Source organism: Schistocerca serialis, chromosome 6 (genome assembly GCF_023864345.2).
Source record: "Schistocerca serialis cubense isolate TAMUIC-IGC-003099 chromosome 6, iqSchSeri2.2, whole genome shotgun sequence".
NCBI lineage: Eukaryota > Metazoa > Arthropoda > Insecta > Orthoptera > Acrididae > Schistocerca > Schistocerca serialis.
This window is the reverse complement of record NC_064643.1, coordinates 361226995-361248831: the sequence shown is the minus strand read 5'-3', so window position 1 is coordinate 361248831 and position 21837 is coordinate 361226995. Positions and strand designations below refer to the sequence as shown.

Here is a 21837-nt window from a genome sequence, read left to right as displayed (position 1 = left end):
CGTCTATATCTTTCATCTCCAACTCATATGGCTTAATTGGATTGAAGTAAAATACTCCATACCCATGGAGTTCCTTCAAGCTACTTTGATACGATATGAGCATGAAAGGTCTTACACAAACTTACAGTTGTACTTTCAAGTACCTTTGGGATGCCCTACATGAATAAGATCAGTGGCGGGCCTCTATGAACAATCCGCCTTCGAACGACAAAAGCAGTTGTATCGCGGAGCCCACTTCACTTCATGTATATATTTTCCATATGAGGATACAGCTGCAGTCCCTCATTTAACCGGGCATCTTCGCAAGACTGTGCTTATGTCACGTATTGTTCATTCAAGCGAGGAGAAAATCGATCCAGGGAATCGTGCACCGTACACGAATGTTGTGAATCAGCTTTAGACCCAGCGCATTACGTTTCTTGAATAATCCCAGTGTGAGCTGGCGTACCTGGAACGTGGTTTCCTAAACTAGATGGTGAGCAGAAACAACAACAAGATCTCATAAATAATTAGCAATTGAAATGGTACGTTCATTATAGAGATAAAATCGTTTTGAAAAAATATTATTGAAAGTAAAACAAGTCGTATGGCATTGTTACCTGAAAGAATACTGATAGTAAGTTCAGCTGCCTAGTGTTGAAAGTTTTCTTCCTTTTTGCGTACCTGTTGGATGTAGGTGACTGCGCTGAGAGGGGTTGAAATTTAGAGTTGTGTTTGTATTGTTGATAAGGCGAAAAATATGGGAGATTTGATCATGGTGGCCGCACGTAGCTTACTACACTCGATAAACCAAGGCATCCACGCCTCTGAACGGTACCATGCGACAGGTGCATTATCCTTAAACAACAGTGCTTTAGTCACCGTGGAGATATTTGGAATTATACCAGGAAATTTGCGAAAAGTCTAGTAAACAGAAAGTGTTTGCCAGCACCTCTCTTCTCCTCGACGACGAAATACCGACCATGAAAACTTGTTCAACGATCAGAATTCAAACTGTCTTAGAGCGCCACCCCATATGCACGTGTTAGCGACGTCGGATACGGAGAAGTGCACAACAGTTACGAAATTCGCAAGTCTTCTTTCGATTTGCCACAACAAATACTGCTACCCTGCCCCACAGAAATGTTTTCATAAAAACCTAAGCGCTAACTCACTCACTATAGTCAAACTAAATTCATTAAAAATAAAAGTAATTCATGAAAAATAATAAAGTACTCGCCTTATAGATGAGATGCTGTATATTAATGTGATACAGGAAATACTTAAGGAACCTTCGTTTTAAAAGGTTTATTTGAAAGGGCGTTTAAAATAAAGTGATTAATCATATTCAATGTCCAGAAATAGTATGTAGAAAATAGAATAGTGAAATCCCGAGATACCGGGGAAAGTATCAACTTTGATGATCCATCGAAAGTATATTATCCTTTTATAAATATCGATATTACACTTGTGAGTGGCCGAGTGTCATGGGAAGTTATAATCGAGAGCTCCCCCTTGAGTCCTCGAAACTGCTGTAACACCTGGAGGATTGGAATCAAGGAGGTGTTAGAATCGTTCTCGAGAGGTATTGATCCACGTAATTTGGAGTACTATCTACAATTATTCATCGTAGTTTGTGCTGGGTTCATCGAGGTACGAGGCTATTTACTGAATCCCCCAAATGTTCGCTTGTGCTAAGATTGGGAGCTCTAGAGAGCAAAGTCAATGTCGTTGTTTCGCTTGAGTGTTTATCAAGCTACTAGCTTGCAACAAAATAGCTGTGACATGTCGCATTCTCGTGTTGAAACATGGGTTCTCTGTCAGAGTACCCTAACGCTAAAATAGGATATAGATGGTCTGTATGGATTTCCACATAACGTGCACCTGTCATTTGTCCCTGAGCGAGAGAATAGGACCTAACTACGCCCATACGGACACAACCTATGTCACAACAGACCCACATCCTGTCTGCACACGGCTTTCTTGACACACAGAATCTGTAGCTTCATGGGTCATACGCCACACTCTTTAGCGTTCATTGCCTCGAGGCAACTGAAAGCAGGATTCATTGAGCCGTGCTACAAGCCGTCATTATTTTCATGCTCCAGTAACGATGTTCGCGAGTCCATGCCAGTAGTTGGCCTCTTTGTCGAAGTGTAAGCATAGGGGCACGGGATGGTAGGCGACTACTGTAACCAATACGGTGCATATGTTTTTTTTCTTTATTTACAGCCCATAGACGTCACTGGATGTGGATATGGAGGGGCATGTGGTCAACACACCACTCTCCCGGCCGTACGTCAGTTTTCGAGACCGGAGCCGCTACTTCTCAATCAAGTAGCTCCTCAGTTTGCCTCACAAGGGCTGAGTGCACCCCACTTGCCAAAAGCGTTACGCAGACCGCATGGTCACCCATCCAAGGGCTAGCCCAGCCCGACAGCGCTTAACTTCGGTGATCTGACGGGAACCGGTGTTACCACTGCTGCAACGCCGTTGGCCTATACAGACAATCAGTCTCCCTATATTGTCGATTCCAACGTACAGTGCTCTGTTTATACAGCGGTTCATTCCTATAATACCTTCTGAATGAACGCTGCACAGTTGAAACAGGTAAACATCTCACGTATTCCAACATACAAAAACTCTTTTCTTGCTTTGTCGCCATTTTGTCGAAGCACTGCTCTGGTGACGCAAACTGGTGAGTAGAATGCAAATTCTGTGACTTTACGGTTCCACTCAAGAATCAGTCATATTTGTACATGTAAACTTTGGACAAAAAGGAAGTTTGAAAACGAATGACTCAGTTGTAGTTGCCCCGTATGTCTCTGCGGACGAAATGTGGTTCGTTCGTCCAACACTTACGGTAGCCCTGAGTGGCGATTTCCGCGGTTAGAAACTTTATCTTTGCGATATGTTTATGATATGATTAAGACTGTGTTGATCTCGTAAATCTTAATTGGAAATCTCCGATACGTTACGACTAATGTGTCATACACCGAGTATCCTCCCGAGTTCAAAGTCCGTCAACTCTCTACGTAATGTCATTTCACTAAACATCTGTCTGGAACAGGATGCCCAGATATTTACATTTGTGCCAAACGCCTCATCTATCCACAACACTAAGGTGTCACACCCGGCACATCTTCATATGGAACAACTTTTCTTGCGAAATTTGGCCACTCAGTTTCCTTCTGTAGGATAATGTTGTTTCTTTGACATTTCTAACAGATCGAGAAGAATACCATTCACATCATTTTGAAGTACCATCTCCAAATTCGCGTTCAGTGACTAGGCAAACTACGGAAGGTTTTAGGAGGATGGCCAGGCTGGGACTTGAAATGCACACCTTCCGACTACAAATTCAAGTTGTTACAGCTGCGCCACTCTGCCCGGTTCTGACACCTGCCACACCAAGTACCAGATGCATGGGCCATACATGAGCCACAGTCATTTTGTTGCAACTAAAACACAAAATTTTTTCTTGAAGTCACTCGTAGCGAGTGCACCCCTCAGGGTGAGCAACCGCGGCGAGCATACGCGCAAAGCTAGGTGCGGATCCCCGCAGCATGTAGTGCACGCAGCATGCGCCTCGATTCGCCAGCACTGGCAGTTAGTCGTTGACTGTTTTTACTCTGTGCAGCTCGACCTGGTGCTCAACTCGGAAGAGGGCGGGGACCTCTCCGACTTCATCACCAACGGCGAGTGGTACCTCATAGGTAAGTATGGAAAAATGTTCGTCTCATCCTAGTTGATGCAAGCATTCGATTGTGTGGACCATAGAATACTTTTGCCTAAGCTGGAACTTAATGGGATTACGGATGAAGGTCAACAGTTGTTCACTTAAAATCTGTAAAGTAGGAAAATATTTGAATCAAGCTGGGGTCGTGTAAAGTCAAGAGTATCACAGGATTCAATTTTTGGCCATTTGGATATAAATACAGGTTCTGGAATTCTCGGAACCGTTTTACATCACCTCGGTTCCGAGAATTCCAGAACCCGTATAGAAAATTGGATAAGAGATCAACATAAACATCATTTCCGCCCTTTTTATTGTTCATGAAAACAGCACATTGCATGTTGTACCATCATATAGCAAAACCTTCAGATCTGCTGGTCCAGGTTGCTGTACACGCCGGTACCTCTAATACCCAGTAGAACGCCATCTGATGCATGCCTGTATTCGTCGCGGCATACTCTCCACAAATTCATCAAGTCACTGTTGGTCCAGATTGTTTCACTCCTCAACGGCGATTCGGCAAAGATCCCTCAGAGTGGTTCGTGGGTCACGTCAACCGTAAACAGCCCTTTTCAGTCTGTCCCACGCATGTTCGATAGGGTTCATGTCTGGAGAACATGCTGGCCACTCTAGTCGAGCGATGTCGTTATGCAGGAGGAAGTCATTCACAAGATGTGCACGATGGGGGCGAAAATTATCATCCGTGAAGACGAATGCCTCGCCAATACGCTGCCGATAAGATTGCACTATCGGTCTGAGGATGACATTAACGTACAGCCGATATGGCTACCATGCAGTCGCTGGACAGTGTGATTAAGGCGTTCAGCCTGACCGGTAGCCTCTAAACACGTCTCTGATGATTGCCCGATTGAAAGCATATGCGACACTCATCGGTGAAGAGTACGTGATGCCAATCCTGAGCGGTCCATTCGGCATGCTGTTGGGCCCATCTGTACCGCGCTGCATGGTGTTTTGGCTGCAAAAATGGACCTCGCCATGGACGTCGGGTGTGAAGTTGCGCATCATGCAGCCTATTGCGAACAGTTCGAGTCGTAACACGATGTCCTGTGGCTGCACGAAAAGCATTATTCAACATGGTGGTGTCGCTGTCAAGTTTACTCCGAGCCATAATCCGTAGGTAGTGGTCATCCATTGCAGTAGTAGCCCTTGGGCGGCCTGAGCGAGGCATGTCATCGACAGTTCCTGTCTCTCTGTATCTGCTCCATGTCCGAACAACATCGCTTTTTTTCACTCTGAAACGCCTGGACTCTTCCCTTGTTGAGATCCCTTGCTGGCACAAAGTAACAATGCGGGCGGTATAGAACCGCGGTATTGGCCGTCTATGCATGGTTGAATTACAGACAACACGAGCCGTGTACCTCCTTCCTAGTGGAATGACTGGAACTGATCGGTTGTCGGCTGTCTAATAGGCGCTGTCTAATAGGCGCTGCTCTTGCATGGTCGTTCACATCTTTTGGCCGGTTTAATGACATCTCTGAACAGTCAAAAGGACTGTGTCTGTGATACAATATTCACAGCCAACGTCTATCTGCAGGAGTTCTGGGAACCGGGGTGATGTAAAACATTTTTGGTGCTTGTATATATGATAATGTGAAACCAAAAATGAAATACTATTCAAACAATATTATCTTTGTATATGGCAATATGACACAAATATAACGTAACGTAAATGGTCTCGATACTGGGGTAGCCGGAGAGAATAGATTAACGCTTAACTGCAACAAAACTCAATACATACAGGTTCTGACACGTAACTCCCGTAAAAGAGAATTTTTCTGTCCGAAGGTGGTCAAACAATCAGTGGAGTTGACCGTTTTAAATACTTAGGACTGACAATGTTCATAAATAAAAATGAATGTTTCTTTCTGAGGTTGTCCCCTATGTGTTCCTTTACCATTCATCTGATTGAGATGAAACTTTGATGAGACGTTCTCCGTACGCCCGCGAAAGTTCCTAGTCCAAAAAAACAACAAGAGTACGACGCACCGTTCAGGGAATTACCCAGATTTATGCATCCACTGTTTGAGAATGAGAACCCTTAGCGACTGGCAGCAAACTTTACATAATTTATTATTTCAGCCCTCTATGAAAATTTTTCTCCCTGACACCACCCACAAAATGATGAAAGGAAAAAAAGGTTATCGCTTACTACATTTTCGTTGAACATGCCGAAAGCTGCCGCATCAGGCATGACGTTTTAATGTATTACTTTGTTACTACTAACTCTATTCGCAACTTAGTCTGCCTACAGTAGCCATATATATCACTAAATTTGCCGGCAATTTCACCTGCCTCATACATCTTGCACACCAGGTGGAAGAGTTTTGTCATGGCTGGCTCTCCCAAGCCTATCAAAAGCTCTGACGGAACGTGGTCTACTTCCGGAACCCTGTTTAGACTTAGGTCTTTTAGTGCTCCGACAAATTCTTCTCGAATTATTATATCCCCCATCTCATCTTCATCTACCCCCTCTTCCATTTCTATAATACTGCCCTCAAGGACATCTCCCTTTTACAGACCCTTTACATACTCCTTCCACCTTTCGGCTTCACGTTCTTTGCTTAGGTTTGGTGCCCCGTTTGAGCTCTTAATATTCATACACGTCCTAAACTGTCGTTGCAGATTTGGAACACACCATATTCTCCACATGGAGCTACGAAAATAGTCCACTGCCATCGGATCTGGTGATCTTGGTAGTTAGCCAACAGATATTCCTATTCCGATTCATCTCTCAACATTTCTGTTATTACAGTGACCTGAATCCCCGTGGAACGATGAGCATGTACAGATGTAAACTAGAACGCCTTGAAGCCTTTGTAAAAGCAGAATTTCAAAAAGAAATGTTGTCTTCACCCAACCTTGGAAGCAGTAAGGCCAAGACAATCAAACTGTTGTGCCCATTAGTTTACACGAGACAACTGCTGACAGCAACGAATAATTGCCCCTTGAGTTTTAGCGTTCGCCTCGGTGTGCCTTTTAGGACTTTTGTAGAATTCTTCTTTGTACAGTAGGTCACTTTAGTAAACACAATTAACGATGTGAAACTGCTCATCTCACGACACTTCTGTGATAACTAGTTAGTAGCTTGTTATCTGTGAGAGCAGCAGGTGGGCCCTTGCATTAGCTGAGACGGTTGTTACTATTTCTCACTCAAAACGTTCAAAACAACCCATCTGTCGAATATTTACTATTAAAAACAGTCTTGATCACGATTTATTTATCAATGTGACCGGTTTCGACCACTACTGTGGTCATCTTCAGACCATTGAGTAGGAACCTCTTTCTGTTGGAGAATCACTACTGGCTCTCGAAGTTCAGGTGACAAGCAGCAGGCTGCATATTAGCGCAGGATCTTCTTGACAGTGGTAACATCTAAGAACGATGTTCTTATGTAAGAAAATTATATTCGGCACTGTACATGACATGTTTACAGACATAAATCCTACCCTCCAAAGCTAGGCATAAAAATTAGTTACATTTCAGCGCATCAGACTTAAAATCCTTGTCTTTCAGGCGCTGTGAACTTCCAAGGACTATGTCGTATTCAAACATTACCAACACATGTGACCCGTACTTTCTTGTCTACTGTAATTTGTTTTGATTAAATTATCACCTGTCGAAGTGTGCAGAAGTACTTTTCTACGTCCTGCATCTACATTTACATCTATACGCTACAAGCCATCGTGAGGTGCATGGCAAACGGCATTTCCCACTGAGTTAGTTATTAGAGATTCTTTCTGTTGTATTTGCGTGTGGAGTGGGGGAAGAACGATTGCTTAACACCTCTGTGTCCGCTGTCGTTGCCTTCGCAGTTCCTACGGGAGAAAAAACGAGAAAGGTACACATAGAAAAAAAAATGGCCGGCACGGATGACAGCGATGCCGAGGACCCTAGTTCAGTTTCCGTTACGGCCAGGGATTATTCGGAGGTGAGACGACTGGAACGGGGCCCTCTCAGCCATGAAGCCGATTTAGGAGCTACACTGCTGGCCATTAAAATTACTACACCAAGAAGAAATGCAGATGATAAACGGGTATTCATTGGGCATATATATTATACTAGAAATGACATGTGATTACATTTTCACGCAATTTGGGTGCATAGATCCTGGGAAATCAGTACCCAGAACAACCATCGCTGGCCGTAGTAACGGCCTTGATACACCTGGGCATTCAGTTAAACAGAGCTTGGATGGCGAGTACAGGTACAGCTGCCCATGCAGCTTCAACACGATACCGCAGTTCATCAGGCATAGTGACTGGCGTATTGTGACGAGCCACTTGCTCGGCCACCATTGACCAGACGTTTTCAGTTGGTGAGAGATCTGGAGAATGTGCTGGCCAGGGCAGCAGTCGAATATTTTCTGCATCCAGAAAGGTCCGTACAGGACCTGCAACATGCGATCGTGCATTATCCTGCTGAAATGTAGCGTTTCGAAGGGATGAAATGAAGGGTAGAGCCACGGGTCGTAACATATCTTAAATGTGACGTCCACTGTTCAAAGTGCCGTCAATGCGAACAAGAGGTGACCGAGACGTGTAACGAATGGCACCCCATACCATCACGCCGGGTGATACGCCAGTATGGCGATGACGAAGAAAGGCTTCCAATTTGCGTTCACGGCGATGTCGCCAAACACGGATGCGACCATCATGATGCTGTAAACAGAACCTGGATTCAGCCGAAAAAATGACGTTTTGCCATTCGTGCACCCACGTTCGTCGTTGAGTACACCATCGCAGGCGCTCCTGTCTGTGATGCAGCATCAAGGGTAACCGCAGCCATGGTCTCCAAGCTGATAGTCCATTCTGCTGCAAACGTCGTCGAACCGTTCGTGCAGATGGTTCTTGTCTTGCAAACGTCCTCATCTGTTGACTGAAAGATCGGGACGTGGCTGCACGATCCGTTACAGCCATGCGGATAAGATGCCTGTCATCTCGACTGCTAGGGATACGAGGCCGTTGGGATCCAGCACAACGTTCCGTATTACCCTCCTGAACCCACCGATTCCATATTCTGCTAATAGTCATTGGATCTCGACCAACGCGAGCAGTAGTGTCGCGATACGATAAACCGCAATCGCGATAGGCTACAATCCGACCTTTATCTTAAGTCGGAAACGTGATGGTACGCATTTCTCCATCTTACACGAGGCATCACAACAACGTTTCACCAGGCAACGCCGGTCAACTGCTGTTTGTGTATGAGAAATCAGTTGGAAACTTTCCTCATGTCAGCACGTTGTAGGTGTCGCCACCGGCGCCAACCTTGTGTGAATGCTCTGAAAAGCTAATCATTTGCATATCACAGCATCTTCTTTCTGTCGGTTAAATTTCGCGTGTGTAGCACGTCATCTTCGTGGTGTAGCAATTTTAATGGCCAGTAGTGTACTTGGATGGGAAACAACGGCTCCAAACTGTGCGGGGACGACGGTGGTTGAGAGAGCGATGTGCTGCCCCTGCGCCCCTCCACAGAACGCCACTGGCTGAGAGTGACATAGAGGTCTGTCAGTCGGTAAAGATTGCCCGTCTGAGGCCAGAACTATGGAGCTTTCCTTCCCTTTTTCCATAGCCGTAGGCTGTAGACGTAAAATCAAACTCGTAATACTGTTAATACATGAGATCTATTCGCAGCTTCGAATATGGACAACCATCAGTTGTATAATGGAATTACGATGGCGAAAATTTGTGCCGGACCGGGACTCGAACCCGCATTTTCCGCTTATTGCGAGGCGGCCACCTTACCATCAGTTTATCCGAGCACCACTCACGGCCATACCTGAACTTCAATTTCTCACTGACCATTTGTCTACAACCTGCACCTGTACATCCATTATGTATATTCCCGTACAGGGGAGACACTTAGCAAGAGAGTCACTGGCCCGGAGTCGGTAAATAAATAAGATACTGCAGTACCTGTGTTATTCCGAATTAAGATGAAATGTTCCTTCGGACATGCATGTAAACACATGGTTGACGACATATTGAATTTTGAGTCTGGCCTTGAGGTGTGCTCCGATGGCCGAATGGTGCCGGCACGGTAGCTCAACGTGGTCGGTCAGAAAGTTACGTGTCCTCTGTAAAGAAAAAAAAAAAACGATCAATGATGGACTTGAACGGGTGTCAGAAAACGTCCGCCCCGAACAAATACAACGAACAATACCGAACAAAATGGGATTAAAAAAAATGGTAAGGCGACCGCTCGCGATAAGCGGGAAATCTAGGTTGTAGTCCAGGTCTGGCACAAATTTTCACTGTCGTCATTCCATTATACATCTAATGTTATTCCATATAACTGCGAATACATATCATGTATTTCATAACGCCTGTGATCGCTACAGTCTGCATGCACACCCAAAGGAACATTGTATCTTAATTCGGAATTGCACAGGCACTGCAATATCGGAATACTGTTCACGTTCAGAGCACACTTCAATTTTATATTTTGTAAATTATGATAATGTCAAAGATGACAATGTGTGTGTGAAATTTTATGGGACTTAACTGCTAAGGTCATCAGTCCCTAAGCTTACACACTACTTAACCTAAATAATCCTAAGGACAAACACACACACCCATGCCCGAGGGAGGACTCGAAACTCCGCCGGGATCAACCGCACAGTCTATGACTGCAGCGCCTTAGACAGCTCGACTAATCCCGTGCAGCTCAAAGATGACAGAACTTGTTGTTATCACTGTTCTTGAATTGATTGCATAACACAAGTTTTTCTCAAATTTTCAAATGTATGCTTCTCAAATGCCATATTTCCCTGATTCGCAATTTCTCTTACCCTACATGCTGAAGCGATGTACTAAGCGCCGATCCAAATAAGTTGTCTTAAAAAATTAAATATTCTATTATAGTATTTTATATATATTCTATTACTACTATTAAAGCCTTCGACATCTGTGCCACCGTAATGTAGTGGGGATGATGGCAAGAGAGAGAGAGAGAGAGAGAGAGACGTTAAGAAAGTGTGTCCTGTATCCTCAGCTGGTTTCACCACTCCCCGACTCAGCATTCATTTCGTTGATAATCTCTCCATAGTTCGTGGCCACTATAATATAATACTGTTTAAATGAAAGTTCCGTCATTTGTATATATAGGTTGTTTATGGTACTGCACAATCATGATTTCACCCTTTGGCAATTTTCGTGTGCCACATTGTTAAGAATGATCGGACTTCGGTGTTCGACGATGACTCCACTTAGAGAAGTCTTATCGTACTTAATACTGTGGCACTTGAAAATGACTATACAAAGGAGTAAACAATCTATACAGCCAAATGGCGGAACTTTCATTTAAACGTTCATCTCGCTGGCTACCGTATCTCCCCCTGACCCTCCTGTCCTGTTAAATAATGGGCGATTAAAAAGATTCCGGTCGAAGGCCGTACAGTCCAGAATCGGTATGCCAGTCTGGAAAAATCGCCGTGAGTATTGAGGTAATCATCCTACCGATACACACGGTTGAAGATACCCGTTTGGCAAAACACCGTGTCCTTCTGTGTGAAGAAGACTGGAACTGCCTGTTGCACATACCCGTCCGACAGGAACAACAGGAAACGTCCACCATTCAAGGCCTTTTTTAAGGGATCGAAGGAGTCAACCGGACGTGGAGAGATCGGGACTATAGGAATGTCTTTCACTTGAGCTGGTGTAACTTTTGCCTTACGACATTTGCATATGGCGACTTGCGTTATCGTGGAGCAGAAACATCGCACGGAACATAGCGCATTATTCGACAACGGTGCATCTCGACAGACGTGCTGCCCCATACACAGGTGTTTGTCCTTCAGCAGCCAAAACAATAATAATAGCACGTTGGTTCTGTTTGTACGCGTTTGGTACTAATGTCGCCATAGTTCACGTTTCCAGATTTGCGCACGCACGTCGGAAACACACGGATGTCAAACTAATCCCTTGCCTACATGTTGGTGCTTATACACTGACGTCATGGGTTAGCGATACGCACATATAAAGGGGGTGGGAGTGTCACATGAACAATGCATAAAAGGGCATTATACTGGATGAGCATTCATTTCCACTTAGGTGATTCATGTGTGATTACGGCCGCACGACGGGAATTAACAGGCTTTGAAAGCAGAACAGTCCTTAAGTCAAATGCACTGGACATTCCATTTCTGAAATCGTTAGGGAATTCAATATTCCGCGATCCACAGTGTCAAGAGGGTTCTAAGAATACCAGATTTCAGGCATTACCTCTCACCATGCACAACGCAGTGACCGAGAGAAGCAAAGTTTGCGAAGAGTTCTCAGTGCTAACAAACAAGCAACACTTCGTGAAATAACGGGAGAAACCAATGTGGAACGTACGACGAACGTATACGTTAGGACAGAGCTGCGAAATTTGGCGTTAATGGGCCATGGCAGCAGACCACCGACGCGGTCCCTCGATGTCCTACGTGTCCGCAATGGTACTTCCTGTGGTGCCGATCGAACCGTCCTCGTCCGTTTGTATCGGTCCCTTGTCCGTTCCTAACTCGACTATGGGTGCTTCTTTTATGAATCTGCACGTCCATCCCTATTACGCCATCTCAACACTATTCACCATCGTGGCATCCATTTGGCCACTGGAGCCTTTTACACTAACCTGGTTGAGAGTGTGTGTGCTGAAGCTGGTGATCTACCACTGTCCTACCGCTGTGACTTTCTCCTCAGCAGGTATGCATGCAGTTTATCTTCCATGCGTGACCACCCACCCTTTGATCGCCAATATGGGGCGCGTCCCTCTTCTTTGCTCCTCTTGAAGTCCGCTTTCGGCGCTTGCCCCGGCAGCTTAACTGCACACTACCTGCTACTTTCCCTGTGGGCGTGAACCCTTCACCACCTTGGCTTCGTGAAGTGGCCCGTGTTAATCTTGGCCTTAATTCGCTTCCTAAGGACGCTACTCCGGCTTCAGTCAATCGTTTTCAGTTTCACGACCTCCACATGGAATTTCGCGATAGTACCTTCGTGTACAATGATGGCTGTCGGACTCACTGTGGTGTCGGGTGTGCCTTCATCATTGGCGCCCACGTCGTTAGATATTGGCCTCTGGCACACTGCTCAGTATTTACAGCCTAGCTCTTCGCCCTGTATCAGGCCACAGAGTGCAGCCGGCGACAGAGACTTTTCGATTGTGTCCTCTGTTCAGACTCTCTCAGCGCCTTTCAAAGTCTATGTGCACTGTACACCGCCCATCCCTTATTGCAACAGGTCCAGGAAAACTGTCACTTTCTCACTCTTTGTGGAGTCACTGTGAAGTTACTGTGGGTTCCTGGTCATGTCGGTCTGCCAGAAGACGAGGCTGCTGACGCCGCTGCCAAGGCAGCAGTCCTCGTACCTCAGCCCACGAGTGCCTATATTCCCTCCAATAATCTCTGTGTTGCCATCTGTCAGGAGGTGGTGTACCTTTGACATCGCCATCGGTCCTCCCTTCGTGGGAATAAGCTCAGGATTATTAAGCCTCTCCCAGTGGCTTGGACGATCTCATGGCCATCCCGCCGGGAGGAGGTCATTGTAACTAGGTTGCCTATTGGGCACTGCCTTTCTAGCCATCGTCATTTAATAAGTGGCGCTCCCCCCATCACTTTGTACACATTGCGCCCAAGTTTTAACTGTCCGCCACTTCCTGACGGAATGTCTATTTTTTGACAGTTTACGTATCCGCTTGGGCGTTCCGTCTGAGTTATCGGCCGTTTTAGCAAACGACGCGTGTGTTGACGATCGCGTTTTACTTTTTATCCGTCACAGCAATATGGAGAAGGCAATTTAATTTTTAGTTTTGGACCTCCGCTTCTGTATGTTATCTTTTGTAGTCCTTTCTCCACGTCCCTGTTTTTAGCTGTCTTCTCTTATGTCAACTAGGATTGACGTGTAGTCGTTTAACTCCTCTCTGTCTTCGGGTTCTATAGTTTTGACTTGGGTGCGTCGCCCTAAAACAAAACAAAAACAAAGCAGACCACCGACATGAGTACGTTTGCCAACAGCACGACATCGCCTTCAGCGACTCTCCTGCTCTCGTGACCATAGCAGGTGGAACCTAGATGATTGGAAAATCGTGGCGTGATCAGATGAATCTCGATTTCTGTTTGTAACAGCTGATGGCATGGTTCGAGTGTGGCGCAGACCCCACGAAGCCACGGACCCAGGTTGTCAACAAGGCACTGTGCATGCTGGTGGTGGTTCCACAATGATGTTCACTGTATTTCCGTGTAATGGTCTGTGCCCTCTGGTCCAACTGAACCGATCATTGACTGGAAATGGTTATGGGCGGTTACTTGCAGAGCATTTGCAGCCGTTCATGGGCGTCACGTTTCCAAACAACGAAGCAAATTATATGGATGGCAATGCACCATGTCACCGGGCAAAATTTGTTCGCTACTGGTTTGAAAAACTTTCCGGACAATTCGAGTGAATGATCTGGCCACTCAGATCACCCGACATGAATCCCATCGAAAATTTATGGGACATAGTCGAGGAGTCACTTTCTGCACAAATTCCTGCACCGGCAACATTTTCGCAATTGTGGACGGCTACAGAGGCAGTATGTCTCAGTATTCCTACGAGGGTAAGTCAAACGAAAACCTTAAATATTTTTTTAATATTATTTATTGTGCAGAAGTGGTACAAAGCTGTATCACTTTTCAACAAAATCTCCCCAACACTCAATGCAAGTCCTCCAGCGCTTACAAAGTGCATAAATTCCTTTAGAAAAAAATTCTTTTGGTAGTCCGCACAACCACTCATGCACCGCTTGGCGTACCTCTTCATCAGAACGGAACTTCTTTCCTCCCATTGCGTCTCTGAGTGGTCCAAACATATGGAAATCACTTGGTGATGAGGAATGGCGCCATTCCTTGCTAGCTCTCTTCGTTTCCAGTTGGTGGAAGTGAACCCAGGTTTCGTCCCCAGAAACGATTCTCACAAGGAAGCCATCACCTTCTCGTTCAAAGCGCCGAAGTTCTTCACAAGCATCAACACGTCGTTCTCTCATTTCAGGAGTCAGCTGCCGTTGCACCCATCTTGCAGGCAGTTTGTGAAACTGGAGCACATCTTGCACAATGTGGTGTGCTGACCCATGACTAATCTGTAAACATGCTGCAATGTCATTCAGTGTCACTCGGCAGTTTTCCTCCACTATGGCTTCAACTGCTGCAATGCTCTGTGGAGTCACAACTCGTTGTGCCTGATCTGGACGAGGGGCATATTTCAGTATAGTCACGCCATTTGCAAACTTCCTACTTCATTTGTAGACTTGCTGCTGTGAAAAACATGCATTACCGTACTGAACATTCATTCGTCGATGAATTTCAATAGGTTTCAGACATTCACTAAGCAAAAACCGAATAACAGAACGCTGTTCTCTCTGGTGCAAGTCGCAAGTGGGGCGACCATCTTTATACTGATACTGCGACGGTATGTGTGCATCTGCACTATGATGCCCCCTACAGGCCATTCTGCACGCTGTTTGTAGCACGCTTACCAACTTACAGGATAACGGCGCGAAATTTCGATTTGTTATTACAAATTTAAGGTTTTCATTTGACTCGCCCTCGTACATGGACTTCCACCGACTTGTTGAGTCCGCGCCATGTCGGACGCCTGCACTACGCCGGGAAAAAGTAGCTCCGACACGTTGTCTGGAGGTATCCTGCGACTTTTGGCACCTCCGCGTACACCCGCATCGGAGTCGTGCTACGTTGCATATGCGCTGTTGAACGCCCTCAAACGCAAGCTTTTTGACCGCCCGCTGCAACTCTGAATAAGGTAGAAAGTGTGATTTCATGAAATGAGTGATGTGTCTGTTTGTACAGGTATGCCCGGGAAGAAGAATACGATCGTGTACCAGTGCTGCCCGGAGCCGTACGTGGACGTGACGTTCACGATCCAGATCCGCCGGCGCACGCTGTACTACTTCTTCAACCTGATCGTGCCGTGCGTGCTCATCTCGAGCATGGCGCTGCTGGGCTTCACGCTGCCGCCCGACTCCGGGGAGAAGCTCACGCTAGGTCAGGCACTCCTTCCGCTCCGCCGGCCTATAACTAGCGGCTGTTACCGCCGCCGCCGCCGCCGCAGCCGCAGCCGCAAGCGCGCCGCCGCTCGCGCTCCACACCTTCCACGTTCCGCTCCGGCGTCTACCGACTACATTTCTCACCTTCTGGTTCTTTTTTAAGCTCTTTCACAGGTGTCCTTCATACAAATCAATGAGATTTATTCAAGTTTTTAACATCTAAATTTCCCGCATATGAAAGGGTCAGACAACGATGCAGCCTGATACAAACACTTTGATATAGCCGGTGTTTAGAAATGATACTGAATAACTAGGAGGTGTTGAATAAGGCACCCAGAGGAGCACATTGATAGCTGGAAACCATGTCCCGAACATCGTCCAATTCTGCTGCTGAGTTTCGAAAATACGAGGACCGTTGCCTCCCGGTAAACCTATGAATATCGTTTATCGTCATCTTCATCACTGCACATTATGAAACTCAGAGGAAGACTCACAGGTAACAATACGGACAAGAATTAATTTTCAACGTTTACGGCACTTATAAATTCAGAAAAAGATTTTAGCAATGTTGCCTGTAGTTCCCTCCCTAGTTACCTGCTGTCGAAACGCTATTTATCAGTACTTAAAGATATCCAGAACGATGATCGTCAAACGAGGTTCATCACTTTGAAATTTTCGCCTCACTTTCGATGTTTCGAAGCAAAAGTAGCATGAGACATTAACAGTGTTGCAGCATCGGTGTAACTTCACCTGAGCATATACCTATGTTTATTAGGATTGTTTGCTACTTTCATTCTTCTCTACCCGCCACTTCCGTTTGTACAGCATCCTATTCACGTTCGTCCCCTTGGCGCCAGCAATCATTCTGAAAAACTCTCATTAACGCTACAGAGTCGTGAGTTGGTGGCCAGGTGGTGCAACGTCCGACAAAAGCAATGCATAAAACAGAACTTTCGTCACGCATACTGACATTGATACAATGTAGACATCTTTCATACTCTTTGGTATTCTGAAATTATCAGAGATGAAATACACGGACTGAAATGTTATCTGCAAGTTATGCTGAAGAGTCCAAGGACATGAAAGGGGGGGCAATACTAGAGAAGCGTGAGAAGGTGAGAACAATATCAAACAGAAAACACTTTCCAAATGTTCTGCAAAATTATATTTGGTCTAGAACTGGGGCCAGGAATAAGTAAATATAAGTTTGCAGCACATTGGAAAAGCGTTTTTCATTTAATATTATTTTCACACTTGTATGTATCGTGGCAATTAGTCCTTATCTGATTAATAAACAACATTTCTGAAATGTCTACAGAAAAAGAAGTCCAGCGAATTTAGGTCACCTGAGCAATACATAGAGATCACTCATCTGTTGGTTCTTATTACTTAAGATCTTAGTTATTCTTCTGAATCAGTAAGATTTCAGTATCTGAGAGAATGATAAGTTCTGTTAGGTGGTAGAGGAGGGCTAAGGGGGAGAGAGGGAGGTTACCGGCTGATTGGACTCCCTATTTTCGAAGCTCTGTAACGGGGATGAAACGGGTTCCCGTGGATTTCCACAATCTGTTCCCTCCAGAATCATGCCTAACACCTCGAGCGTTTTCAATATCATTGTGAAGCAATCCCTGTTCATGGTCGACGAACCAGAATCCGAAAACAGAAGGCTCACCTGGATATTTCTTTAACGGGGGGAGGGGGGAGGCAATATTTCAATAATTTCTACACTTAAAACTTCCGGGCTGCGGGAGACGAAACGTCAGGGGAGAGTTTTATACTTCGACCACGGCCTATCAGCCCGGAAGTTTTTAAGTAAATACAATACCGGCGGTGAAAGCCTACATTGTATGATTTCAATACTTGTTATGCTATTCAGCGCTGTATTCATTAATAATGATAGTGTAAATGAAGTGGAATGCACAATTTTTATATAAAATACGATAGCAAATGCACATTGTTTTAAAATTTCTCTCGATAAACCAAAGATAATGTGATTCAAGGACATGTTGTTAACAACAAGAAACAGTCACTGAAGATAAAATAACAGAGGACAAAAAATATAAATATTTGCAATGTTAGATTTCATTCAATCAGATGGTGCTGTAATAGTCACAAACATATGGCTCACAATTTTAGACGAACAGTTGATAACAGGTAGGTTTTTTAAATTAAAATACGGAGCGTAGGTACGTTTGAACATTTTATTTCGGTTGTTCCAATGTGATACATGTGCCTTTGTGAACTTATCATTTCTGAGAACGCATGCTGTTACAGCGTGATTCCTGTAAATACCACATTAATGCAATAAATGCTCAAAAATGACGTCCGTCAAGCTCAATGCATTTGGAAATACGTGTAACGACATTCCTCTCAACAGCGAGTAGTTCGCCTTCCGTAATGTTCGCACGTGCATTGACAATGCGCTGACGCATGTTGTCTGGCGTTGTCGGTGGATCACGATAGCAAATACCATTCAGCCTTCCCCACAGACAGAAATCCGGGAACGTCGGATCCGGTGAACGTGCGGGCCATGGTATGGTGCTTCGATGACCAATCCACCTCTAATGAAACATGCTATCCGCACGCGAGCTATGTGCCGGTCATCCATCATGTTGGAAGTACATCGCCATTCTGTCTTGCAGTGAAACATCTTGTAGTAACATCGGTAGAGCATTACGTAGGAAATCAGCATACATTGCACCCATTTAGATTGCTATCGATAAAATGGGGGCCAATTATCCTTCCTCCCATAATGCCGCACCATACATTAACCCGCCAAGGTCTCTGATGTTCCACTTGCCGCAGCCATCGTGGATTTTCCGTTGCTCAATAGTGGATATTATGCCTGTTTACGTTACCGCTGTTGGTGAATGACGCTTCATCGCTACATAGAACGCGTACAAAAAATCTGTCATCGTCCCGTAATTTCTCTTGTGCCCAGAGGCAGAACTGTAAACGACGTTCAGAGTCGTCGCCATGCAATTACTGGTGCTTAGATGGTACGGGTGCAATCAATGTTGATGTAGCATTCTCAACACCGACATTTTTGAGATTCCCGATTCTCGCGCAATTTGTCTGCTACTGATGTGCGTATTAGCCTCGACAGCAGCTAAAACACCTACTTGGGCATCATCATTTGTTGCAGGTCGTGGTTGACGTTTCACATGTGGCTGAACACTTCCTGTTTCCTTAAATAACGTAACTATCCGGCGAACGGTTCGGACACTTTCATGATATCGTCCAGGATACCGAGCAGCATACATAGCAAACGCCTGTTGGGCATTTTGATCACAATAGCCATACATCAACATCATATCGACCTTTTCCGCAATTGGTAAACGGCCCATTTTAACACGGGTAATGAATCACGAAGCAAATACCGTCCGCACTGGTGGAATGTTACGTGATACCACGTACTTATACGTTTGTGATTATTACAGCGCCATCTATCAAAAAGCGAAAAATGTGGTCCAACTAAAACATTCATATTTCTTTAAGTACTACACGAATATGTAATGAAAATTAGGTGTTCCTATTTAAAAAAAATGCTGTTGGTATCCCTTTGACCTATGGCAGCGCCATCTTGCCAGCCAACCATAGCGCCATCTGGTTTCCCCTTTCAAGTTAGACGAGTTTCGTTCTTTGTAATTTTTTCGTTTGATGCTTATTTCGTGAGATATTTGGCCCGGTCACTATCAATGAACCACCCTGTATATACACAAATGGGTGTGATATTTACGACGGGTAGTCATACAGTCTTGGTACAATATCCAAACACAGAAGTTGTGTACGTGAAACTGGATGATGGTGTTTGTCCTTCTCTGTTCATCCTGCTTCTGCAACACGTGGCTCCTAACGATGGATGTCTTGGTGGAGATTTGGCTGTTGAACTTCGCATTTCGGTTGTTCAAGGAACTTTACACCTAGAGCAATCACCTCATCGTCACAATGGAAATGCTTGCTACGCAATGGTATCTCCATCCGAGGGCGGAGTATGAAGACACTGCAACAAAATCACGCCCTTGGACACTTTCCCGCTACGCTTCGCCCTGACAGCTTCCCTTAGACTCGTCAGGACTGCTTTATAGAATTATCCTGCGTCATTTTGTCCCTTACGAGCACATTCTGTTGGCACCACCCCATGGCAGTCCTATAAAACACTCAGCATCACCTTTTTCAGCGGTGGTAGAGTCCATTTGTTACCACTGCTTGCATTTTCTCCTCTATCTCGGGGTCATAGTAATATACCCATCACTTGTCGACGGTGATTAACAGGCTAAAGCAGTCATCTAAATTCAGCTGAAACCACAACAAGATTCTCCTGTGTGCTGTCGCGGAACCCAGCGAGAGGTGAACTTTATAAAATTCAAAGTGTAGTACAAGATGCTGAAAACTGATCTGTAACTGGTTTTCACTCTTTTCCGCTATCGCCTCCATTGTGATACGTCGATCTTCGAGCTCGAGGGCTTCCACTTCCCTTGCGGTTCCCGATTCTTCATCGAGAGGTCATCTACCACTTCATGCTTCGTCGTTATTTGTTTGACCACGCTGGAAGCGTCTGCACCACCTGACCACCACGTCGTATGATGGTTTATTGTTGCTGCATGCTTCCAGAAAACGAATAACCGCGCGCTCTTCCACTTTATCAAAGGGCTGCGCCATTTTGTTTTGGCTCCTCTAAGCAACGGGGATTTTAATGTATATCATCGCTGCAGACGAAGGATGCAACAAATATTCCGATTCTATGCGGGACTTAGCAATACGAAGAGTGGGGCTAATAGACAGAGGCGCTATACGCGCTAGACATGTTGAGAATTTTGGTGGGAGGGGAAATGTGTCGGGATAACCGATGCTGACAACGCATCCATTCTAGAGAAGCGGAGCATCCGGGTTCGAGTCCCGGTCCGGCACAAATTTTCAGCCCTCACCGTTGTTTTATAACAGTGCCTGCAGACGGCCGGATGTCCTGATTTTTCTCAATCATTGCTAAACGAGGAAGGATCGGGAAGTATCTCACAATAATTTTTGTTCTCCCCTGGTATTGTATCTGGAATGTTGAAATTTCAGACGATATAGTTTGAACTTTGCGCTACACAGAGTATTTTGTTTTCATGTGCAGCTACAGCGAGAGGGGCCTGCACTACGAAACAAACATGGTGCGCATGTTACTGTCGTCAACTGGCGAAGAGCTACGAAGCGTAGTTCGATATTTGTGGGGACCAAAGTGCATTAAGCCGAGTGGAATTCACAGGAACATGCGGGGCGGGTAGGACGATGGCTGTGAACCGTAGCAATTCCTCCAGAAGTTGTGCATTCTTCCAAGAGGGTCATGTGAAACTCGGAGATTCGCCACGTTCTGGCGCTAGGAAGAGCTGCAACTCTGCAAAACGTCGAAGCAATTGAGGCATCAATTTTGAACGATCTGCGTGGGCACCTCCTTATCGCAGCAGTTCAACATTTGCTATCGTGCGGTATACTACACTGTTCATGACAAGGTGAAATATCGTAAAGTTAGTGCTCGCTGGGTGCCTAAGAAACTGACAGACAACTGCAAGGATCACCGAATGATGACAAACTTGGATCAGTTGACGCAATGAGCTGCAGAAGGTCATGATTGTCTGTAAGGAATCACCACTTGTGATGGGACGTGGGGCGTGCCACTACACGCCCGAAACCGAGAAGACTTATGAGGAATGGAAACACGATGGTTCCCCAGTTCGAAAAAAATCCAGACTGAGTCAGTCTGCTGTAAAACTGTTTGTGACAGTGTTCTAGGATACGCTTGGAGTATTATTGGTGGACTTTGCTGAACACGGGAGCACTGTGAATGCTGCAGACTGTATTAAAACCTTGGTTATGTTCCGTCGTGACCTACGTGACAAACGACAAAACATTAACGCTGACCGTGTCAAACTTCTTCATAACAATACTCGCTCCCATGTTGCTGGTCCTGTTGGTGAGAAAATCGACAAATTTTGGTGGGAGGTTCTTCAGCATCCACCATACACTCCACACTTTGCACCGTTAGCCTTTCATCTGTTTGGCCCCGTGAAGAAATTCCTGGCCGGCTATCGCTTTGCGACAGA

The 21837-nt window shown here is 45.3% G+C and overlaps 1 protein-coding gene across 1 annotated transcript in view; it reads left to right on the top strand.

Annotated features, from left to right (window-relative positions):
- The window catches only part of LOC126484872 (neuronal acetylcholine receptor subunit alpha-7-like), a 330385-nt gene that overhangs the window by 202945 nt on the left and 105603 nt on the right, over window positions 1–21837 (top strand). Inside the window, exons 5-6 of the mRNA XM_050108467.1 lie at window positions 3620–3695; window positions 15555–15749. Coding sequence (XP_049964424.1) covers window positions 3620–3695; window positions 15555–15749 — 271 coding nt within the window. The remainder of the gene's footprint in view (window positions 1–3619; window positions 3696–15554; window positions 15750–21837) is intronic.